Source organism: Martes martes (assembly GCF_963455335.1).
Source record: "Martes martes genome assembly, chromosome: 3".
NCBI lineage: Eukaryota > Metazoa > Chordata > Mammalia > Carnivora > Mustelidae > Martes > Martes martes.
In genome coordinates this window covers 14,375,318-14,398,954 of record NC_137890.1, presented here as the reverse complement: position 1 = coordinate 14,398,954, position 23,637 = coordinate 14,375,318, and the positions used below count along the sequence as shown (strand labels likewise).

The 23,637-nt window shown below is 39.3% G+C and overlaps 1 protein-coding gene across 1 annotated transcript in view; it reads left to right on the top strand.

Moving 5' to 3' along the window:
• The window catches only part of DNAJC3 (DnaJ heat shock protein family (Hsp40) member C3), a 60,365-nt gene that overhangs the window by 19,898 nt on the left and 16,830 nt on the right, over positions 1-23,637 (top strand). Inside the window, exons 3-7 of the mRNA XM_080798046.1 lie at positions 5,985-6,109; positions 8,130-8,204; positions 19,664-19,816; positions 21,284-21,465; positions 21,900-22,019. Coding sequence (XP_080654172.1) covers positions 5,985-6,109; positions 8,130-8,204; positions 19,664-19,816; positions 21,284-21,465; positions 21,900-22,019 — 655 coding nt within the window. The remainder of the gene's footprint in view (positions 1-5,984; positions 6,110-8,129; positions 8,205-19,663; positions 19,817-21,283; positions 21,466-21,899; positions 22,020-23,637) is intronic.

Below are 23,637 nucleotides of genomic sequence, written 5' to 3'. Positions count from 1 at the left end.
GCTAGAACGTGGTAATTGATTTGTGGAATTCAGTGAAGGGAGAAAGTGAAGCCCTACTGTGCATTCGGAACTCGTGGTGTCCTTCTGTCTGTCATGATTTGGTTGGGTACAGCAATTCTTGGATGGCGCCCATGTCATAATTTCTGAGGGGGACCTGTGTAGTTTGGGACATTTCATCATTTTAGTTTGTGTAAAACACTGGTCATAACTAACTGTAGAAAATAAAGTTTAAATTGTCTATGATGGCAGTACACAGGAGATAGTGACGGGAGGGGTGATGTCATGGTCCATCGAATCTCTTGGGAGATGTGTACGTGTGTTTATCAGAAAAAAGCTTTAGAGCCTCCTTTTCGATGGTCTCCTTTACCAAACATCAAATGTAGTGTGGCCACACTGGCTGCTTCGGGCAGCCCAGTGAATTAGGGGGTGCCTCTCCCCAGCAGTGACCATGTTCGGGTCTCCTGACTGGTGGACTGGCGTGTTGTGTGCCTACTGCTGTGGGCCGTGGAGCTCTGCTGGGCTGGGGGATGGCATTCACGCTTTAATACATTGCTTTACACTGATTGCGTAAAGAGCTCATTGTTTACTCACTTACTGTACTTTCCAACTTCCCAGTTTTGTGATGTACTTTATTTCTTTAACTTCTGTGATTAGAAATTGATGTTAGGGTTTGCAGTAGAATTTGACTAGCAGTACTGGGAGTTATCAACAGATTGTTTTTATTATAATGCTATAGCTGACATTATTTATGGTTGTGGCACCCTTCTATTTTCATTTTTGAAAAATTGCTAGGTGCATTTTGAAAATTACTTGGGCTTGGTATGTTTTATGATTACATTTTTAACACAGTAAAAGGTTTATTAAAATTCAGTAGCAACACAGATTGTTTCTACAGTATGGTACAGCTCTGTCTGTGATTTGAAGTTTTTTTTGTATCAGGCATATGAATTTTTTTTGGCAGAAGTTTTAAGATTTATGAACTGATGAAAACATTCTTGATTTGTTGGAAACTGATTTGAGGAAGAATGTTGATTACCACTTTCCAGTAGTCTTCTGAAACAGTTGCATTTATTTTAGTGTTACGAAGCAGTCAGACACAAGTTTTGTTTGGTGATTTATCATTAGAGAAACTGCAGTGCAGTGTGAAAATGCACTGACTCTTATTCCCACAGCATGATCTTATGGAGATAATGAACTCTGGGATCTGAAATCACTTTTTTGAAAGATTTAACAGAATGTCTTAGCTATCTATATCTGGCAGGAATGAATGTCTAATCCGGTAGGTTAAATGGTGGGCATTTCTGAAATGATAGGTGTCCCCACTCACTTGGTAAGAAAATTAGTATCCCATTTATAGTTTTCCGAAATAAAAAAAAAAATCCATGTCTACATTTATTTGTCACTTAAACATATCGTGATGTTTTCTCATCAAATTTGTACCTCATTTGTGAGATGGGAATGGGCGTTACTCTTCATGAGTAGACAGAAAGGAACAAGGAGTACTTTAGTAACTTTCCAGATGCCACATTCTAACTTAAGACATTGTGAACAACTTAGGGATGGGTAGATTATTATTATAATTGTTAGTATCATTATTATTATTTGTGTTGAAGTATAATCGGCACACATGTTACATTAGTTTCCTATGGGACTAAAGGAATTAGTTTCATTTGATTCCTCATTTTTGTAGGTTTATTGTTAAAAATTGGGGTTCCAATTCCACTCCTTATCTTAAAAAATACCTAAAAACTGAAGAATAAAGCAACTGAAAGTAAATGACCCAGAATTATTTTAAAGATGTATTTATTTATTTGACAGACAGAGATCACAAGTAGGCAGAGAGGTAGGCAGAGAGAGAGGAGGAAGTAGGTTTCCTGCTGAGTGGAGAGCCCAATGCGGGGCTCGATCCCAGGACCCTGGGATCATGACCTGAGCTGAAGGCAGAGACTTTAACCCACTGAGCCACCCAGGTGCCCCAATCCAGAATTATTTTATATAGACATTTTTAATATATGTGTAATCCAGTACTTAATACAAAAGCTATGTCATATATAATCCTCGTTTGAGGTTTTTTTGCGTAAACCGAAATGGTCAGTTTTTTCCCAAATCGAAGTCCAATGCAATTTTTAGTGAAAGTGCTGCCCTGATAAAATGCCTGACATTAGCACTAAGCATTCTTCTTTTCTTGAAAGAATTAGATGCAGAGTTCAAAAGAAGCAACATCTGTGTTTGCAGATGCCATTGCTAATTTCAAATGAGAGAATGATCTAAATATCCTGTGAGGCACATCTCTTTAAGAGCTATGTCCATTCTCTAGAATCCCTGCGTGGGGTGGCTGGCAGGGAAAAAGGGGACTGTGTGACCAGATGTTTGCTTTGCCTCCTGGGTGGGAAGAACTCCAAATTCAGACCGGCGAGGTCAGAATCTCCGGGCAGCTTCTCTTCCAAAAGCAGGAGATGGCAGCGTCTGCCAGACCCTCTGTGCCAACTCGGGCGGACTGCTGGGACCAGAGGACAGGACCAGCGGAGACCTCAGCCCTCTTCCTCTTTGGTACCCTCTGACAAAAACCTCTTCTGGGCTGAACAGAATGTGGCAACAAACCATTTGCTCCCCAGGTTTCCAGACCTGGCTCTGGAAGGAAGACCCATGGGAAGGGAGCCACATTCATCCGGAGGTTGCGAAATGTTTTCCTTGGTCTGTGGCTGGGCTGATGTTGGCATGGTTCCTTCTTGTCCACAACAAGGTGACACTAGGGAAAGGAAACAAAATAGAAGCCTTTCTCGATGAGAAGGACCCAAGAATCAAGACCGGAAGCAAGGGAGGAGGTCCTGGGGTAGGGTAGGGGAGAGGAGACCCTGTCTAGCTAGCTGGCTAGCTCCAGGGACCAAGTATTACGGTGTCTTACGGAAATGAAAGAAAGACCAAACAAGCTGTATGTGTTCTGACTTTGTAGTCCATTGCTTGTCCTAGGCAGGTCTCAGTGTTGTCCCTGATCGTGGTGGTCATTCCATTTCCTTTTATTTGAGTCCCTGTGGGCCAGGTGATACAGAGACACAAAAGTGAATTTACTCAAGGAATTTGTTTTCTCTAGACTGAGGTGTGTGTATAAATAATAACAGAGGGAGTGTTAAGTGTTCTGGGCCCAGTAAGAGGTATAGTATATTACAGAATGCTATGGAAATTGAGGGAATGGAAGGTATATTTTCACATGTGTAATCAAATAGGTCATTTAAGCTGTGGCTCAGAGATCGAGTAGGATTTGGATATATGAAGTGGGTAGTGTGTGATATAAACTCCAGGCCTTAAATCATGTCATTTGTAGTATTTACTTTTTTGCTTAGTGTAAGTCAGTCAAGGAAAATGTAAGTGGTGTTTTTTTTTTTTAATTAATGAATATAGAAGCGCTTCATGTTCATTGTGATACATTTGGGAGTATGTATATATAGTATAAAGAAGAAAACCGACCTGTCTGCCCCAGTAACTGCTGTTGACCTGTGGTGAATTTCCTTTTACGTTCAAAGGCAGTCACTTAAGCGTCAGAAATCCATAGGTTTCAAATCATTCTCACGGCCACTTATGCTCACCCGACCCACATATTTAATTCATTGCACATTCTAAGTTGAATATGAACTAAACCTAAAAATGTATCATGTATGCTCTAAATGTAGTTACTCTGTTTCTTAGTTTTTCTTCAGGCTAATTACAGTCTTGTGTAGGAAATACCCTGTATGCAGGCTGCTGACTGCTCTTTTTCCCTTGTCTTCCAAGCAGAACTGACTAGGAAAGAAATTTCAGTGATGCTTAGCTGGGTGTTATGGATTGTTTCTGGTATTTGTTTTAGATTTGAGAAAAAATTAAGGATTTTTTTTTTTAAGATTTTATTTCTTTATTTGACACACAGAGATTACAAGTAGGCAGAGAGGCAGGCAGAGAGAGAGGAGGAAGCAGGCTCCCTGCTTAGCAGAGAGCCCGATGCGGGACTCGATCCCAGGACCCTGGGATCATGACCTGAGCCGAAAGCAGAGGCTTTAACCCACTGAGCCACCCAGGTTCCCTAAGGATTTTTTTATTGTTAAAAATTGTTAAAATGCCCAGTTCTCTTGGTTTTTCAAAAATATAACTATAATAAAATATGTAGTACGATAAAATGCATATTATAAAAATTTACCATTTTGACCATTTGTGAGTGTATGAAGTTGGTGGCATTAAGCACATTCACATTGTTGTTTGTACAACCCATACCACCCTCCTTCTCCGGAACTCTGTCCTCACCCCAGACGGAAACTCCGCACCCATCAAGCCGTTGTTCCCCGTTTATCTGTCTGCATTTCTCTCTTTTCCTCTTTCTTCCTTTTTATCAGAGCCATCCTAATGGATGTGAAGTGGTGTCTCACTGTGGTTTTGATTTGCATTTCCGCAGTGATTAGTGATGTAAGCATCTTTTCAGGTGCTTTTGGCTATTTGTACCTCTTCTTTCATACACGGTTTCATAGCCTGCTCTGTCCTCCTGCTCTACCTTTGCCCAGCAGTACTTCAGGTAGTTCAGTGCCATTAACAACTGCTCAAAACCATGATTTTCAATGATTATATACCATCCTGCCATACAGATTCCCATTTGCCATGTTTTTCAAATAATAAGACCTTCAGGGGTAGAACTTTCAGAGAGTTTTAGTTGTAAGTCTTATAATGATGGAACATCTCTGTGCATAAATGTTTATTTGTTTAAGACTCGTGGCTGGGTTTGGTCAAGAACATATATGTTTCAAAATTGCTTTCTAGGAGGACTGTTTGACAGCACAAGGTTTGCTTCTAACTGTAGGCACTGAGCAGAGTGGAATTAGCTCAAAACGTAACGTATCCATCTGTATTCCTTCTTTCAAATATTGTTAACTTAATTAGTCCTGCTCTCATTTCCATTCTCCTCCTTTGTCCTAAGATTTGTACCTTTATTTCTTCACTGCCATTTTGATTGGAATTTGTGAGGGAGCAGAGATTGCACATTTAATATGTCAGTTTAATTGGAAGTCTGTGATTTTTAAAAATCCTATGAATAAGGCATAGTCACATTCTCGGTATTTTACTTAAGGAAGTTTCAGCAAAGACAAAGACTGAATTGGATACTTATAGAAGTTATGAGTTGCATATAGTTACTATTTTAACCAAGAGGTTGGCAAGCTTTTTCTTTAAAGAGCCAGATAATGAATTTTTAAGCTTTGTAGCCATATAGTTTCTGTGTGCATATTTTTTAATTTTTATTTTTTGGCAACTCTTTAGAAATATAAAAGATATTCTTGATTTGAAGTCTGTGGGTTGGATTTGGCTCAGAGACCCTAGTTTGCCAATCCTGTTCTGGCTTTTTTTCCCCTTAAAGATTGTATTTATTTGTCGAAGAGGGAGAGATACAGAACACAAGCAGGGGGTGCTGCAGGCAGAGGGAGAAGCAGACTGCCCACTGAGCAGGGATCCTGATGCGGGACTGGATCCCAGGACCCTGGGATCAGGACCTGAGCTGAAGACAGAAGCTTAACAGAGACTAAGTCACCCAGGCATCCCAGTCCTGTTGGCCTTTATTTGCAGTGATCTTGCTAGTCAGCGCGACACATTATTGATGAAGAGATGCTTTTCTTAATGCCTTTCTTTCTTTTTTAAAAAAGATTTTATTTACTTATTTATTAGAGAGAGCTCAAGCAGGTGCAAGAGAAGGAGCAAGTGGGAGGAGGCGCAGGGGGAGAGGGAGGCAGGGAGAAGGGAGAGAATCTCAAGCAGACTCTGTGCCGAGCGCAGGGCCCTCTGTGGGGCTCAGTCCCGCCACCCGAGATCATGACCAGAGCTGTAGCCAGGAGTTAGATGCTTAACCGACTGAGCCGCGTGGGTGCCCCCTTCTTAATACCTTTCTTAAGAGAATTGCAAATTCTAGTACTATTTAGGTTATTTGGTTTTTGAATAAATTACCAAGAGCTAATATTTGTTATTTCAATTTTCAGACGGTGACCCAGAGAACTATATTGCTTACTATCGGAGAGCTACTGTCTTTTTAGCTATGGGCAAGTCAAAAGCAGCACTTCCTGATTTAACTAAAGTAATTGAATTGAAGATGGATTTCACTGCAGTAAGTGCATCTAAACTATCTTTAAGGGAGAACTTATGGGAATTTGGAAGAGGTCATTTGTCTTTTAAGGTGAGGACCAGCCTGCGTAGCTGGAGGACGGAGAAAGCCACCGCGGTGTAGTGGACTGGGCAGCAAGAGAAAGCCAAAGTTTCTGGAATCAAAAGTCTGTGTGAAACAGGAACAGTGGGTGCAGCCTCCGATTTTGAGAAGCCTGCCAGTGGTGGTAGCTTTGTGGTTTCGGAAGACCTCTGGAGGGCGGAGTGTAGGACAAGATGTGAGGCTGAGTAACCAGCTCTTGGAGAAGCTGAGCTCGCTGAAGCTGAAGTTCAATGAAAAGGCTGTCAGGGGCCTGACAGTAGTTTCCATTAAGGCTGGAGCAGGAAGAATAAAGAACAGGAGATAGGTCAGTTAAGCAGTGGTTTGTGGTGAGGACACAGTTGTGAATCAGACTGATCCTCCCCCGCAACCAACCCAGAAGCTTCAGAACTGGAGGAATTTACAGTCCTGATGGCATATCCTGATGACTGGCAGGTCAGCGTAATGGCTTAAAATAATAGGATAAGTTAGATGGTTTCAAAATTAATTTAGTAAAAAAAAAAATGAACAAAATTAATTTGGTAACTCATTTATTGTTTATATCCTACCATATTCCAAAAAGGACTAGGGATAACTGAAAGGTATGGGTGAACATTTGGTGTGAAATATTATTATTATTTTAGGAATTCCCAAATGTCAGATTTTTTTTCTTTAATCTGTTACTTTACCTAGCTAAGCACAACCTTTCAAAAGGTTAAGTAGTTCATTTTCCTAGGATTATAGTAGCTATTTGGTAGCTGAAGTGGCTTTCATCTTGATATTTATGTGTGTTGATGTACTTAACAGAGGATTAGGGACATTTTTATATATTGTATAAGTAATATATAAGTTTTAGTGGACTATCAATGTGATTTCTGTCTTATGGTCACATTGGTCATCAGAGCGAGATGGGATTATGCACATGAAGAGGAATATCAAATGGTGGGGGAGTGATGCACGTGGAAAGGGAAGAGGTGTTGTTACTTGGTTATAGTAGAGTGAATATTGAATATGTCCACTGAGAATTAATAAAAACAAAATAATTTCTAGAACTTTGATTGGTAAAGTCCCAAACTACACAGCTTTTTTATAGTGACACAAAGTTATTACAATGGCAAAAAAAAATGTAATTGAGATATAATTCACATACCATCAAATTCATCCTTTTTTAAATTGTGTAATTCAGTGGTGTCTTAGTATATTCACAAGGTTGTGCAAGCATCACCACTGTCTAGTTCCAGAACACTTTTTTAAAAATTTTATTTATTTGACAGAGAGATCACAAGTAGGCAGAGAGAGAGGAGGAAGCAGGCTCCCCGCTGAGCCGAGAGCCCGATGCGGGGCTCGATCCCAGGACCCCGAGATCACGACCTGAGCTGAAGGCAGCGGCCTAACCAACTGAGCCACCCAGGCGCCCCACCAGAACACTTTTGATACCCCCAGAAGAAATCCAGTCCCTTATAGCAGCCCCTCCCCATTTATGCAGTGACCTTTGGCAACCATGTATCTTTCTGTCTGTATGGATTTGCTTATTTGGACATTTCATGTAAATGAAGTCATACAGTATCTGACTCTTTTCACTATGCATATTGTTCTCAAGGTCTGTCCATGTTGTAGCATGTGTCAACACTTCACTCCTTTTTATGGTTGGATGATATTCCGTTGTATGGAGAGACCACATTTGCTTATTGACGTTACTAGTTGGTGGGAGTTTACAATTTGGGGGGCTATAGCACAAAAAGTATTTTTAAGGAAGCATATTTTAATAAAAGTAATACACATTCAGTGGTTCCAGGAATTGTTCTTAAGAGTGCCAAGTCAAAAAAATGGACATTGGAAAAATAAATATTTCATTAATGCTTCATTAGCATATTTGGTTTTATTCTTTGTGTTTAAAGAAAATTTGGAAATGCATGGTACTCAGAACACCTTTCCTTTTTTCTAGGCAAGATTACAGAGAGGTCACTTATTACTCAAACAAGGAAAACTTGATGAAGCAGAAGATGATTTTAAAAAAGTGGTAAGTTCAATATGTATTTGGCTTTATGAAGTTGAACATCTTTATGAAGATGAGTGAATTTATTGGACTTTTTTATGTTAAGACATTTAGTAATAACTTTATAGCTAAAAGGGACAATCATTTGTTTTGTGTATATAAAAGTCACAGTTTCTGAATTAATACATAATGATTGACATGAGAGAATCACTTTAGTAGTTGAAAGATAAAGTATGTGGAAAGAATCTATGATTGTTTTTAAAGATTTTATTTATTTGAGAGAGAGGGAGTGAGAGAGGGCATGAGAGGGGAGAGGGTCAGAGAGAGAGAAGCAGACTTCCTGCTGAGCAGGTAGCCTGATGTGAGTCATTCTTAACCAACTGAGCCACCCAGGTGCCCAAGAAAAAATAATTTTAATTCAGTTTATATAGCTCACATGTTCTGCTTTGTTTTGCATGAGAATCTAGAGATGTCACCTGAACTATTCTAAAACTCCTTGGGAAACCCTTCATTTGATTTAAAAGGAAAAATGAGACATTCTTAAAAGGGAATTTTATAATTACCCATATGGCCGTTTTACAATGTTTTGGATTTGTTGGGGGATGGTACAGGTTACATGTAATTGAAAAATGATTTAGAGAGACAGCCAATGTCTTTATGTCCTCATGAAGCTGGTTTTAAGACCTGCATTTTTATTCTGTCTGGATTTGTTTCTGGAGTGGTCTAGAAAGAGCATATATACAGTGGACCTTTGAACAACAGGGGTTTGAACTGCATGGGTCCTCTTCTGTGTGGACTGTGTAAATATTGTAAACGTATTTTTTCTTCCTTATGATTTTCTTAGTAAAATCTTCTTTTCTCTAGCTTACTTAATTGTAAGAATACAGTAGGTAATACATATACAAAAATATGTTAATTGACTATTTGTTAACGATAAGGCTTTTGGTCAATAGTAGGCTACTAGTAGTTAAATTTTGAAGGAGTCGAGTTATACGTGGATTTGACCGGGTGGGAGGTGCCTGTTCCCCTAACCCTATGCTGTTTGAGGGTCAACTGTATAAACCTCATTGTTCATTATTTGCATTTTTGTAGTTTGCAAAAATGCTTAGTTATGATAACCACTATGAAAATAAAACTGAAATTTCTAATATTTTCATAACCTTTGTCACAATGCTCAGTCATATGCAGAGAAATCCAAAAAAACATTAGACTTAGTTGTATTAAAATCTAATCGGTGGTTGTCTCATGGTCTCAGTAAAACTGGGTGTTCCTTTACGTTTACCTGATTTTCCTTACTATTTGGGAAGAAGCTTGAGAGCAGGTTGAAGGACAGGTGGTGGGGAGGCCATGGTGTTAGGGTTACCTTTCCCCAGCCCAGTTCTTGCACACAGAAAGTGTTGTGAGAAATTCGTTGAATGGATCGATGAATGGTAAAGCGTAAAAATGGGTTTCCTTCTTTCTAACAGATGGTTAAATCTATTACTTAGAATTTTTTTCCAATCATAATATTAGTGTAGCCTTTTAGAAATAACACAATTTAGAATAAAAGCTTTAGCAAAAATTAATTCTTACTAGGCAATGGGTGTATCCTTTTGGAAAAGTGAGTTATTGGAACTCTTGGTATGTCTTGATTAATGTCTTTTCTGTGATCGATTTTAAAACCTCTCAGAAACAAGAAGGGGAACTTTCATGACACTTTCCACTTTTAGGTTGTTTTCTAACGGTGATAACTTCTGCTAGTGTGTTCTTGAAACCAGGCTTGCTATTACAGGATTCATCCATGAGAATGTGCAGCTGTACTGAATGATTTTTTTTTTAGTTCAGATTTTTACTGAGATAATTGTAGATTCACATACAGTTGTAATTAATGATACAGAGAGGTCTGTGTACCCTTTACCCAGTACCCACTTTCCCCCAATGATAATGTCTTGTAAGCCTGCAGTACTGTGTTATAGCCAGGATACTGACATTGGTACAGTCTACCCGGCTATTTGGATTTCCTCAGTTCTAGTAGTAGTGTTCACTTCTGTGTGTGTGTGTAATTCGATACCCTTTTTCTTTATACCCAGTTCACATAGTGAGTACTTCTTTTGCCACAAGGCTCCTTCCTGTTGCCCCTTTATGACCGCACCCACTTCCCTCACGTACTGTTCCAGCCCCTCATCTGTAACTTCCGGCAACCACTAGTTTGTGAGTCTTTTCTTAAATTTTGACATTTCAACAATGTTGCATACATGGACTTAAACATTGTATAAGCTTTTGGCATTGACTTTTTTACTCAGTAGAATTCCCTGAAGATTCATCCGGATTGCTGTGTGTATCACTTTGCTTATTTAACTGCTAAGTATGCCAGGGAATGTATGTGACATGTTTGACTTGTCTGCTCATCATTCGATGGACCTTTTGGTTGTTTCCACTTTTTAAGTATTACCAATAAAACTGCTACGAACATTCTTTTTTTCTTTTTCTTTCTTTCTTTTTTTTTTTTTTTTTGGCTACAAAAATTCTTGTACAGGTTTAAGTGTGAACAGAAGTTTTCATTTTCCTGGGATAAATGCCTCGAAGTGCAGTCTCTGGGTTATATCATAATTGCCTGTTTAGTTTTAGAAGGAATTTCCAAATGGCTTTTTAGAGTGACTGTGCCATTTTATGTTCCTCTATGTCCTTGCCAGTATGTGGTTTTGTCACTATTTTTTATTTTAATCATTTAGAGAACTTTGTAGTGACCACTCATTGTTTTTTTATTTTATATTTCCCTAATGTTTAATAATCTTTTTTTTTTTAAGATTTTATTTATTCATTTGACAGAGATCACAAGTAGTCAGAGAGGCAGGCAGAGAGAGAGAGGGGGAAGCAGCTCCCTGCCTAACAGAGAGCCCGATGTGGGGCTCGATCCCAGGACCCTGAGACCATGACCTGAGCCAAAGGCAGAGGCTTTAACCCACTGAGCCACTCAGGCGCCCCTGTTTAATGATCTTTTCTTGGGTTTATTTGTCATCGTTTTTGGTGTAAAGCTGGTTCGTGTCTTTTGCCCATGTTCTAATTGGATTGTTTACTTTTTTACCCTTGTGTTTTGGGAGTTCTTTATGTATTTTAAATGCTTTATCACATGTGTGGTCTGCAGATGTGCTCGCCCACACCACGACTTGTCTTTTCCTCTTCACAGGGAATGTCAGAGAGTGAAAATTTTTAATTTTGATGATGTCTAGTTTCTTGGTTTTCAGTTTTCTCCTATTTATAGTGTTTTTGGTGTCATGTCTGAGAACTATTCACCAGTCCCTAGCTTCCAAAGATTTTCTCCTTTTTTTTTAAAAATTAAATTTTATTTAATTTAGAGAGAGAGAGAGAATATGCATGCAAACGGCCGGGAGAGGCAGAGGGAGAGTGAGAGAGAGAGAGAGAGAGAAATCCCAAACTCAGGTGGCTCAGTTGGTTAAGCGTCTGCCTTTGGCTCATGTCACGATCCCAGGGTCCTGGGATCGAACCCCATGTCAGGCTCCCTGCTCAGCAGGAAGCCTGCTTCTCCCTCTCCTCCCTGTTTACACTCTTGTTCTTGCTAACTCTGTCTCTCTTTCTCAAATAGATGCAATATTAAAAAAATTAAAGTCTGATATCATAAAATAGATATTTCTGGGTCTGGTTTAAAAAGATAAATTTTGTGTTGTGACTGTATTTTATCTTTACCAATCAAAGAATTCTTACACTTTTTTAGAGATTTGTGAATATAGATGGTATATAGTAACTTGTTTGCTTTCTGTGTTTTTAGTTACTTGGGCTTTTTTTTTGCCTATCAGATACAGAAAGATTTAATCTTACTAATAAAGTGCTATATGTACAACCAGGTGGGGATACTCAGCTACATTTTACGTAATGGAATGGAAGTTTGAATATGCTTAATCTCTTTTTGGGCGCAGTGCGAATCTTGTTCTTTGTTATGTGTACAGGTTACTCTGCTGCTGCAGGGTCTCCTGTAAATAGGCCTCACCTCAGGTCCCCACCAGCTATCCTGATCCTACACAGTATCTTACATGGTTTGGTTTGTCTTTGAGCTGTCACTGCTGTCACCAGCACATGTGGTCACTTGTAGTTCAGTGAACATTGGTGCATCTTATTTGCAAAGCAGTGTGGTAGAAGTTAGAGAGTTGCTGATGAAGAAAACTATTCTCTGCCTTTGGAAAGATTATACTGGGGTAAGAAATAATCGGGCAAATGTGATACCGTATGACTGAAGTGTTGTGATTGAGCCCTGCAGGCACAGGTGGAATGGTCACCTAACTTAACTGGGATTTGGGGGTCTGGTCAAGAAGAGCTTTCTTAAAGGAGGGGATGTACTAGAAATCTGAATGTTAAGAGGGTGAATGGATCTGTGTTAGCAAAGTGGCTGGGAGGGCATCCTGGCAGAAGGTGAGCATCCTTGTCGCGTAAGAAAATGACCTCAAGTTGAAACCCAGTTTTCCCAACACCATTTGTTGAAGTGACTGTCTTTTCCCCATTGGACCTTCTTTTCTGCTTTGTTGAAGATTAATTGACCATATGATTGTGGGTGTATTTCTGGATTTTTGTGTTCTGTTCCCTTGATCTGTGAGTCTGTGTTTGTGCCATTACCATACTGGTTTGATTACTACAGCTTTGTAATATAATTTGAAGTCTGGAATTGTGATGTCTCCAGCTTTGCTTTTCTTTTTCAAGATTGCTTTGGCTATTCGTGGTCTTCTATGTTGGCCTTGTTACTGAGATGCTCTTACGATGTCCCGTTGGACATGTCAGGTAGGCATTTGCATCTTTGGCATCATTGTACACATAAGAGGAAACAGTTAGGAATGTAGGCTCTGGAAGTGACTTTGAGCTAGAGATTCCTCCTGTGTGTAAAAGGGAGATAATCCAAAATGTCCGTTAGGTTTTTTTGGTTTGGCTTAGAATAGTGCCTGAAATATAGAAAGCTCTTGGTAAATATTTTCTCCTGTCATGATTGGTTTTCATCATTACCATCATCCAAAGCAAGACTTCTGGCAAGTTCATTCAATTTCTTTACCTAAAAATCATTCAATTTCTTTATCTAAAATTAGAGACAGTACAACCTAGCTCACAGGTAACAGTATTAACTGAAAAAGAAAAATGGGCATGCGATGTAGGCATTAAGACATATATCCTGTTCCTCAGTAGTTTACCCTTTAGTTGGAAGAAATAAGCCCTACATGTGTGAAAAGCTAATAGTACAGAGATATTTATAAGAAGTGACATATAAGCTTGTCTAGATAACAAGATAAGATCAAGAATGACACATGACTAGAAGTTGGGAGACCCACCCTTCTTTTCTCCTGATTAGCTGTGTGATGTTGGGCAAGTTACCATTTGTGAGACTCAGTATTTTAATTTACAAAGTGGGAGTTGGTTGGGCAAGATGATTTCTTAGATTACTTCCTTGTTAAAAGAGTTTCTTAACTGATTTAAACATTTAGAGAGAAGCAAAGACGACCTTAGTATGGAATAGTTAAGGAAGCTTGGTGGGATGCGACTTGAGAAGGGTGTTGGCTTGATTAAAACTGAGGGAACGAGAGAATTTTGGAATCTCGATGATATCTTTTTTGTGTGTTACAATTGCGAGAAATTAGCTGTAGCCTCACATTTTCATGTTTTATTTCTGGTAGGTTTTATTTATGAATTTAACAAATATTTGAGTTTATATACTGCTAGGTTCAGTGACATTCTTGCTCATTTACCTCCTGATGCTGAATCCCTTTAGGGCAGCAATTCGGAGGATTGGTCTCAGGATCCCATTATACTGGTAAATTTATTGAGGACTCCAAAGAGCTTTTGTTTATATCAGTATTCACAGTATTAGAAGTTAATTTTAGAAATTAAAAAAATATTTACTAATCTAAAAGTAACAAACCCATTATATGCTAATACAGATTTTTTTGCATGCAACCTAACTATATATTCAAAAACAACAAATATTTAATAATAAGACCACTTATTTACATTTTTGCAAATCTCTTTAATATCTGGCTTATTGAAGCCAATCACGTTCCCAGATCTGATTTATATTTTTGTCGAAGTATTACTGAAGAAAAGGTGGCTCACACATTTAAGTGGTTGGAAAAGGAAGAATGTTTTAATAGTCATTTTATATAGTTTTACAGATTCTTTGATGTCATACCAAACTCCAGGAGTTGTTACTGGTTAGTTAGAGTGCGGACTCTGCAATCTCATGAGTGAACTTTTAGGACTCTCTCATAATGAAATCCATTGGTTTATGCTGTACTTCAAATGCGTTGTCTTTTATCCGTATATACTTTGTCCCCACTGACCTCTGAAAGGGTATTAAGGACTCCCAGGTGTCCCTGGATCACACTCTGATCGCTGCTGTTGGCTATATACCTAAGAGCATAATTGCGGCTTTGAAAGTTATGGGCATTTTTAACCTGGCCAGTTAGACACTTTCCTGTTAAGTGGTTATCCAAATGTATATTCCTACCAGCGGCGTAGGAGGGTTCCATGTGCCCCATATCTTCAACAACACTTGGTATGAACAATGTAGTTTTTACTGGCTTGGTTGGTATAAGAAATGCAACTTGATGTCTTTTGTCTCTATTTCTATTAGGTTCTGTTTATCCAGCTGTTTGTTTTCTGTCAGCCTACCCTTCTCTTCATTCCTTCCTACAATCGATTTAGATTTTTCTTCCTTATTCTGTTCTTTCTATACTATTATGCATAATGTGTCTTTTTCTTTTAGTCATTACTCAGGAATTTCAACATGCTTGCTTAATAAGGTTTACAGGTAATCACTATCTTTAGCTTCCTCTAGAAAATTACAAGTACCTTAGAACACTTTAACTCAAATCACTCACCCCTTGACTTGGATACAGTTGCTTTTCAAAAATTAGTTGGTGTTATTTTTGTATAGTTCCCTTTACAAAGACTGCAGAAACAATTTGTGAAGGCGAATTTTAGAAGTCATTGCGGAATGTTGCAATATACCTCAAATATTACATATTTTTCTATGTTATCAATTAGTATCAAACGAAAAATGAAAATTTGTGCTACTTACCTCTTAAAACCACAATTAAATTTAATAGGGTTGGAAAGATTAATTTCTTGAGCAACAAGCAGTTTGGTGACTGTATTTTCTGCCAGAATCTAATTTTATTTTGACCTTGAGTCAAATTAAGTTTTTATTATTCTGGGACATTTTTTTTTTTTTTAAGATTTTATCTATTTATTTGAGAGAGAGAGGGAGTGCACGGGGTGGAGAAGGGGGGTGGAGGAACAGAGGGAGAGGGACAAGCAGACTCTGCAGGTGGGGCTCAATCTCACGACCCTGAGATCACACCTGAGCCAAAACCTTTAGAGTCAGGTGCTCAACCGACTGAGCCACCCAGGTGCTATTCTGGGACTTTAATTATGCTAACTTTCATCGAGGACACCCAGTTTAAGTTGGCTGATATTAATGCAATGGGAAATAAATTGAATAACCATTTAAAGTATTGCATTCTGTCCTCATTGTCAATTTATATACTACAGAAAGTTCAGAAAAGGAGCTTAAAATTTTTATTAGCATTTTTTTTTGAGTACTTGCTGTGTGTTGCATAAAGTATCTTTTTAATTTCTCAATGACTGTTCCTCAGGGTGTAAGCATTATTGATGTAGGAAATGTTGGCGTTCGGAGGCAGTGCCCAAGAAAGAATTCTTGAGACATCTTCGGTCCAAAAAAGGTGGTTATTATTAAAGCATGGTGATAGGACCCTTGGGCAGAAAGAGCTGCGCTGGGGTTGTGATGGGTGACTGATTATATACTTTGAGGTTGGGAAGGGGTTAGGGACCGTTTCCAGGACCTTGAGGGGGCTTGCCCTTGTTAGGAAAAAGTCATTGATTACTGTCTAATAAAATCTTAGTCATGAGACCCTTCAGATATGTATGATGGGCCATATGCTTGATAATATGTATCTTGGCAGGGAAGGGGGGTTTAGGTAGGGATAAAAGAGGTTTCCAAAGGAATTTTTATATGTTAAAGTAGACTCACAGAATCCTGGGCGTTGGGCTAAGATTGCCTTTTGCCCTTAGCAAAGTATCGACATTGAGGTAGTTGAGTTCCTAGAGGAAGGTCACTCTGCCTGTTTCAGGGACTTGCCAGTGGGCTGTAAGTGGGAAGGAAATTTAATTTTTTTCTTTTGCCTTTGTTTCCCACATCATTATTATCCCCCTTTGTTTTGGTGAAGAAAATGTAAATAATATATGGATAATAAGTGACAAAGTAAAGGTTTGGGCATAGGTGTTTTTTTTTTTTCCCATTTAGACTTTATTTTAAAACATTAATAATATAAAATCTCTTGGGCAATATTCACAATCTGGCCATTGAAAAAATGGTAAAACTATTCTATTATCTATTGCTGCTTAACAAATTACTCAAAGTTAGCAGCTTAAAGCAACACAGTTCATGGGGTCAGGAATGGGGGCAGGTTTAGCTGCGTCCTCTGCTTTGGGGTCTCTCACAGGCCACCGTCAGGCATCAGGTGAGCTTGTGGTATTATCTGAAGATTTGGCTGGTGAAAGAACTGCTTCCAGACTCATCTCATTGTTGGCAGGATTTAATTTCTCTTGGGCTGATAGACTTGAGGCCTCTGTTTTTTTCCTGAGTGTTGGCTGGAGGCTTCCGTTGGTTCTTTCTTTCGTGGGCCTCCCTGTGAAGCATCGCACAGCATGGCAGCTTGCTTCGTTCGAGAATGAGTGCTAGCCAGAGGGAAGTCACTGTGTTTGTACCTAACTGAGGAAGTGACATCCTGTCACCTCTGTCACATTCTGTGTGTTAAAAGGAGTTCCCACTCCATCCTGTACTCTGCGGTGGCGGGGGAGGGGGGGATCACACAAAGGTATGAGTTCCAGGAGGTGGGGGTCTTTTGGGGCCATCTTAGAAGTCTGTCCACCACAATTATCAACCCCTTGTTCTCATTCAAAGTCCCAGAAATAGGGGTGTATTTAGATGAGAGAGCAGCTCGCCCCTTTTAACAACCCCCCACCCCATAGCTATTATGGGTGATCACAGTAAATGATAAGAAATAAAATATCGTCATTGGTAGAGGTTTGTCTGAGAGGGTTAGAAATACGAAACACAAAAGAGGGGTTATGAAGAAACGTGAAAAAAGAGGGAGGGAAATGCTAACAGGGTCCAGGTTCCACCTGCACATATCCCGGGAGGAGTCCCCAGCCTGCGCGAAGAGTGAAAATGTTCATCTCACTCAGCTTACTTTGAAACTCCTCAGGGTTATAAGCCCTTAGTTTGCTTTCCAAACTCCTTTCCTACCTCCTTGCAAGAATCTCCTCCCTCTCCTCCTGGCTCCCTCCATCCTCTAAGAGGCCCAGAGGACCCCACCTCACCTCACTCCCTCTTTCCCATTCCCGTTGGGCACTGAGCACGGCTGAGCCCTCCATCCTCAACCTCAAGCTTTAGGGCTTCTCTTGCTCTCATCTTCCAACAAGGAAAATCATGTGGTAGACATTAGACTCTATAAAGTTTGAGGAAAAAAAAGAACGTAAATTCCATCCAGAAGAGGCAGTCTCTATGTAAGGCCATGACATGCTGATCTACGGCTGTTTTATCATCCTCAGGTTGGTCCTGAGCACTTCTGGCAGAGCATGCTGGAAGAAGGATGTATGTGTATATCACTTTGCTCTGGGTAAAAGTCATTTATTAGCTTGTTTCCTATATGTCCACTACCGTCCCCATTTCAATAGGATATTCTATTCAGAAATTGGAATTGGATATTAATATTCAAAAATTCAAAGTACTCAAAAATTAAAAAATACAGAATAGGATATCCTATTCCAAAAGGGGCAGCAGTGTACATATAGGAAACAAGTTAATAAATTACTTTTATTCAGAGCAAAGTGATACACACATATCTTTCTTCCAGCGTGATCTGCCAGAAGTGTTCAGGACCATCCTGAGGATGATAAAACAGCCGTAGATTAGCATGTCATGGCCTTACAACTTCCTTCAACTGGGTAGTTCAGTCCTGCAGGGACAGTCCTCCTCAGAGCAAGCTGAGGTGGTTAATTTCTAGTTACCTCTGAATACTTGGGAGTTCTGTCCGTTCCGTCAAAAGCCAATGGTTAAACAGACAAAACAATACCTAAAGTATCCGAAAAGCAAAATGGAGACATATAGAGCCTCTACTCAGAAATAGTATTCTTGAGGTTTCGCATTTGGAGTGTTCTCTATTACCAGGTAGCGGGTGGTGGGTGTTTTTTACCTAAAAGAGGGAGCAGTATGATTGGTCAATTGAAAGAGAGACATTTCTAGAAATAATCTACCATTGGGTGCACCTTACCCCAGATTGGAACCTATCAACTACAATTCCCATCTTAGTAAGAATATTAGATTTCAAGAATTATTACATATAAACTAGGAAAAGTCAGGAAAAATGCCCCTCCCCCCTTGCCCAAGTCAGAGTTTTTTAATGTAGGCATTCAATTTTTCTAAGCCATTAAGCTTAAGATTTTCCATTTGGAGGAAGAAATTGTTGAGTCGCTTTTTCTGAGGCCAGGCCAGGAGTAGGAATGAACTATAAGCAGACACAAGGGGTCTTAAAAGATCGACAGAAATGGTCTAAAACTGTGGTAGTGGGTACATACTTGCTAAATATGTTAAAAGTCAGAATTGCGCACTCAAGACGGATGAATTCTGTATATGAATTATACCTTGGTAAGGTTATTTATTGATTTGACAGAGAGATCACAGGTAGGCAGAGAGGCAGGCAGAGAGAGAGGAAGGGAAGCAGGCTCCCCGCTGAGCAGAGAGCCTGATGCGGGGCTCAGTCCCAGGACCCTGAGATCACGACCTGAGCCGAAGGCAGAGCCTTTAACCCACTGAGCCACTCAGGTGCCCCGATAAGGTTATTTAAAAAGAGAAAATGTGTAGACCTCTTAAAACTCTGAGTCTTTTAATATAAGGTGTTATTCTCTTATTTTCCCCCATAAATTCTCATTACACCTTAGCCTCTCTGGTATCAAATCTTCATCCTATAACCTCTTAAAATACATGCCCTCTCCTCAGTTTCCCTGGTTTTCATTATTTTGGTAAAATTATTTTATACTTAAAAATATACATTTAGGAAATAGAGCCGGAAGGCAGAATACACGAAACTCCCATGAGTCTGCAGAGCTGTACCCAAGAGGGCGGCGAGTGCTCGCTGTCTTTCCTTCTTCTCTGTCCTGTCACATTCCCAAATGTGTTTGCTTCCTGGTAAGGTTCAGGGACCCAGGTCTGTTGCCCCCAGCTTCCAGCTTGCGTCTGTGCGCTGTCCCGAGTGGGGGTGACCTTTCCCTCCCGCTTGTCAGCCCCGGGGCACATCCGCGGATGGGCCAGCGTCTCTTCCCTTCGCCCCCAGTGAACTTAAGGGTGTAAAATGGTCAGATCGGGGTGTGTACGGCGGGTATTAGATTTAAGAGATTAAACATTTCGCATTAATTTCTCCTTCTGATAGCTCAAATCTAGCCCAAGTGAAAGCGAAGAAAAGGAAGCCCAGCTGCAGCTTGGGAAGTCGGACGAGATGCAGCGTTTGCGTTCCCAAGCGCTTGACGCCTTCGAGAGCGCGGACTACGGCGCCGCTATAACCTTCCTTGATAAGATTTTAGAGGTGAGTTTCTAGGGCGGTGCAGCTGGCAGGCCTGACACGGACTGCTTTGCACTATAAGGTACGTTTATAGACTTTGACACGTTATGTATTACAAGAAACCAAGATAGGATAGAATCAGGTGGGTCTTCGGGCTTTTAGCTCTGAAGTGAAAAGCTGGTGTTTGTACAGAACAGAACTTGGACGGAGGTTTTCAGTAAATGTGCTGGAGGTGCCGTCGCGGGGGGTCGGGGGGGAGTTAAGTATCGTTATATATCGCTTGCTTTGGTATTTCTGTCTCATTTTACATTCTGTGTTGGGGGGAGAGAACTTGAGAGGTTAGATAATGGGATTAAAGATGAAAGAATTGGTTGAAGGAAAAGGAAAAATCACATTTGTGGCCAAGAAGAGTGGTTAGAATGGGAGGCTTCTAGGGAAGGAGCAGACGAAGGGTTGACAAGATCCGGAGTTCTAGATGGGAAACCCGAGTCTGTAGTCTTCTTGCCGCTGACGGACTGAATGGCAGAGGGTTTCAAGAAGGAAGTCGACTAGAATCCTCAAGTAGAAGCAATCATAATTCATGTGTATTTATCATTTTCATAGCACCTTGGGATGTATGTGGAGTCGGTGCTTCTTTGATGATTTTGTAGAGGAGATCATGTGGTGTGGTCCAGCAGAATTCATGTTTTATTATAGTGTTTTGTTAATGCTTTATTAAGGAAATACAAAGTTAAAATTTTTTACCTTCCAGTAGTTAGACTATCCATTTTGACCTAGTTTATTATTCAAGATATTTTGTTAATGTACAGTGTTGATTTTGATATCCTAATACATGTGAAAATTTGATATGACTTTAGAAAGAACAACTCAGAAATGTATAAAAGATACTTCCCCAGGCTTTTTTGTTGGACTTTTGGGCTTGAGTTTTGAAGAATACTAGTTTGTTTATGAATATCGTCGACTTCTTCATAAAGTAGAAATGGTGAAGCCTCAGCCTTCCCACATTGTTTTCCTCTTTTCTTTCTTTTTGTGATACGAGGATTTAATTTCAAAGAGACAACAATTTATAAAAGAGAATTCTATTTAGTTATTAGTAGAACAGAAATATTTTACAGATGTAGAACCTAGATTTTATTTTTTGAGACTAGATTATGGAATATTCTTTTCAAAATAAAATATGCTTCACTGGGAACAACCTTCTAATAGTAATGCCATGTATTCTTATTTTCAGAGTTTAAAAATTATATAATTGAAGGAAGTAGGAAAGGGGCCTCATTAGTATATATAGGATATTCCTTCCCCCATTTAAGATGTCCTTGGAGAAATTATTTTGTCACATCTAAATTGTGTCAGACTTTTTAGTACTATTTATAATATAGAAATCACATTACGTGAAGGTGGTTTCATGTCGATGAATATGTAGGCAAAATGTGTGGGAGGAAGCGTGCATAGTTTGCTGTTTCGTAAAGTCTAGTTCTCTTGTTTCTCAAGGTTTGTGTTTGGGATGCAGAACTACGGGAACTTCGAGCTGAATGTTTCATTAAAGAAGGGGAACCTAGGAAAGCGATAAGTGACTTGAAAGCTGCATCAAAATTGAAGAATGATAATACTGAGGCTTTTTATAAAATTAGCACACTGTACTATCAACTAGGAGACCATGAACTGTCTCTCAGGTCAGTTCCAGTGACATGCACATCTCATCTTTTTCTTGTTGGCAGTAAGATAATCATCCCATTTTCTTAATTGTAAGTTAAAACTGTGGTTAAGGCTGTTTTTATGTTCTTCATTTACATATTTTGTGTTATCCCTAAGTTACTCTGTTTCCACATAGTTTATTTTCATGAGCTGTGCTTATGAAAGTAGAGATACTGTATTTGCAGAAGCAAAGTGGGGTGTTTCATGTATAACCTACTTAAGTCATTTTAATTTGAATTAATACATACGTGTGTGACAATGCCATATGTAAAAGTGTATGGTGAGTTGTTAGGTCTGTGTGTTTTGTTTAATTGTTACCAAAAAAATATTGTGATTTCTGTATTTGGTATGGAAAACTACTCATTGATTATTTTGACTTGGAGTATTTTCCTCTTTTTAAATACATGAGCAGTGAAGTTCGTGAATGTCTGAAACTTGACCAGGATCATAAAAGGTGTTTTGCACACTATAAACAAGTAAAGAAACTGAATAAGCTGATTGAGTCAGCCGAAGAGCTCATCAGAGATGGCAGGTAAGAATACGCTGGTTGGCACTGTGTGGCCTCCCTTGTATGCCTTTTCTGGGCACAGAAGAACAGTTGAACTGCTTGCTCTTTTACCCGTTAGCCCTTGAGGATAGAATATCCTAGAAAACACTGGGCCTTGGCAAAACTACTACAACTCTACATTTTTTTAATATAGCAGAATTTAAATAATAGTAACTGCATAGGATTCTTACCAGCAGTTTTACTTCTATTTCATGAAATATTTATTGAACATGTCCTGTGTCAGGCACTGACAATGTACTGGGGGTGTAGAAATGAATATGACATGGTTTTTGGTCTTAAGAAGCTTCTAGATTAGGGTGGGAGACAGACATATAAATTGACTATTAAAAAATAATGTGGTATCTAGAGTGATAGAGATGTCTACAGAGTATATAGAGATTTTCTTGTGGTATAGGAGTCTGGGTTAACAGTCCTTTTGTTACAGCACCTGAAAAATATTGTACCACTTTTTTGTGGCCTCCATGGTTTCTGAAGAGGAATCCATTGTCATTCTAATGGTCTTCTCCCTAAAAATGAGGCATTTTCCTCTGACTGCTTTTAAGAATTTTTTTTTTTTAAGATTTTATTTATTGACAGAGAGAGACACAGCGAGAGAGGGAACACAAGCAGGGGGCATGGGAGAGGGAGAAGGAAGCAGGCTTCCCACGGAGCAGGGATCCCCATGTGGGGCTCGATCCCAGGGTCCAGGGATCATGACCTGAGCTGAAGGCAGACACTTAACTGAGTGAGCCAAGATTTTTTTTGTTTCTTTTATATATTTTGTGCCCCTCAAGATTTTTTTTGTCTTGAGTATTCAGAAGTTTAATTGTGATGTATCTTGGTGTGGATATCTTTGTTTTTATCCTATTTGGAGTTTACTTAGCTTCTAGAATATGTAGGTTTGTGTCTTGTCAAATTTGGGAAGTTTCAGCCATTATTTCTTGAAGTACTTTTTCAGGCTTCTCGTTTCCATCTTAGATTCTAATTGACATAAATGTTAGCTCTTCTGTTATAGCGCCTCACCTGAGGCGCTCCTTGTTTTTCTTAGCTCACTTTCTTTCTGATCAGATTTGGTCACTTTTTATCATTCCAATTCACTGATTTTTTTCTCTGTCACCTCCATTCTACTGTTGAAGCACATTCAATGAACTTCTTTGGGGGTTTTTCTATTTTTCAGTTCTAATAAACAAATTCCATGTGATTATTCTTGTATCTCTTCCGTTACTTTGCCAAGGCTGTCTTTTGCTTTCATTTGCTTTAAGCATGTTTGTCACTGCTGCCATTTCTATGGCTGCTTTAAGATCTTTATCAGATAATTCTAATATCTCTGTCCTTTTGGGGTTGGAATTGTCTTTTCTCATTCAGTTTAGGATCTTGTTTCTTGGTAGGCTGAATGGTTTTTAATTGAAACCTGGACACTGATTTTGTAAGACTGTTTTTTAATTTAAATCTTCTCTTTTGGCTGTTTTTTTTTCTGACACTGTTCCAGCGAAGCAAGGGTGGGCATTACGTTGTTACTGTCAGGGAGGTAGCTGTTTCCCAGTTGGCCTTTGTTGATACTTGAGGTGTGGGGCTTCTCACTATTGCTTGGAGCAGGTGAGTT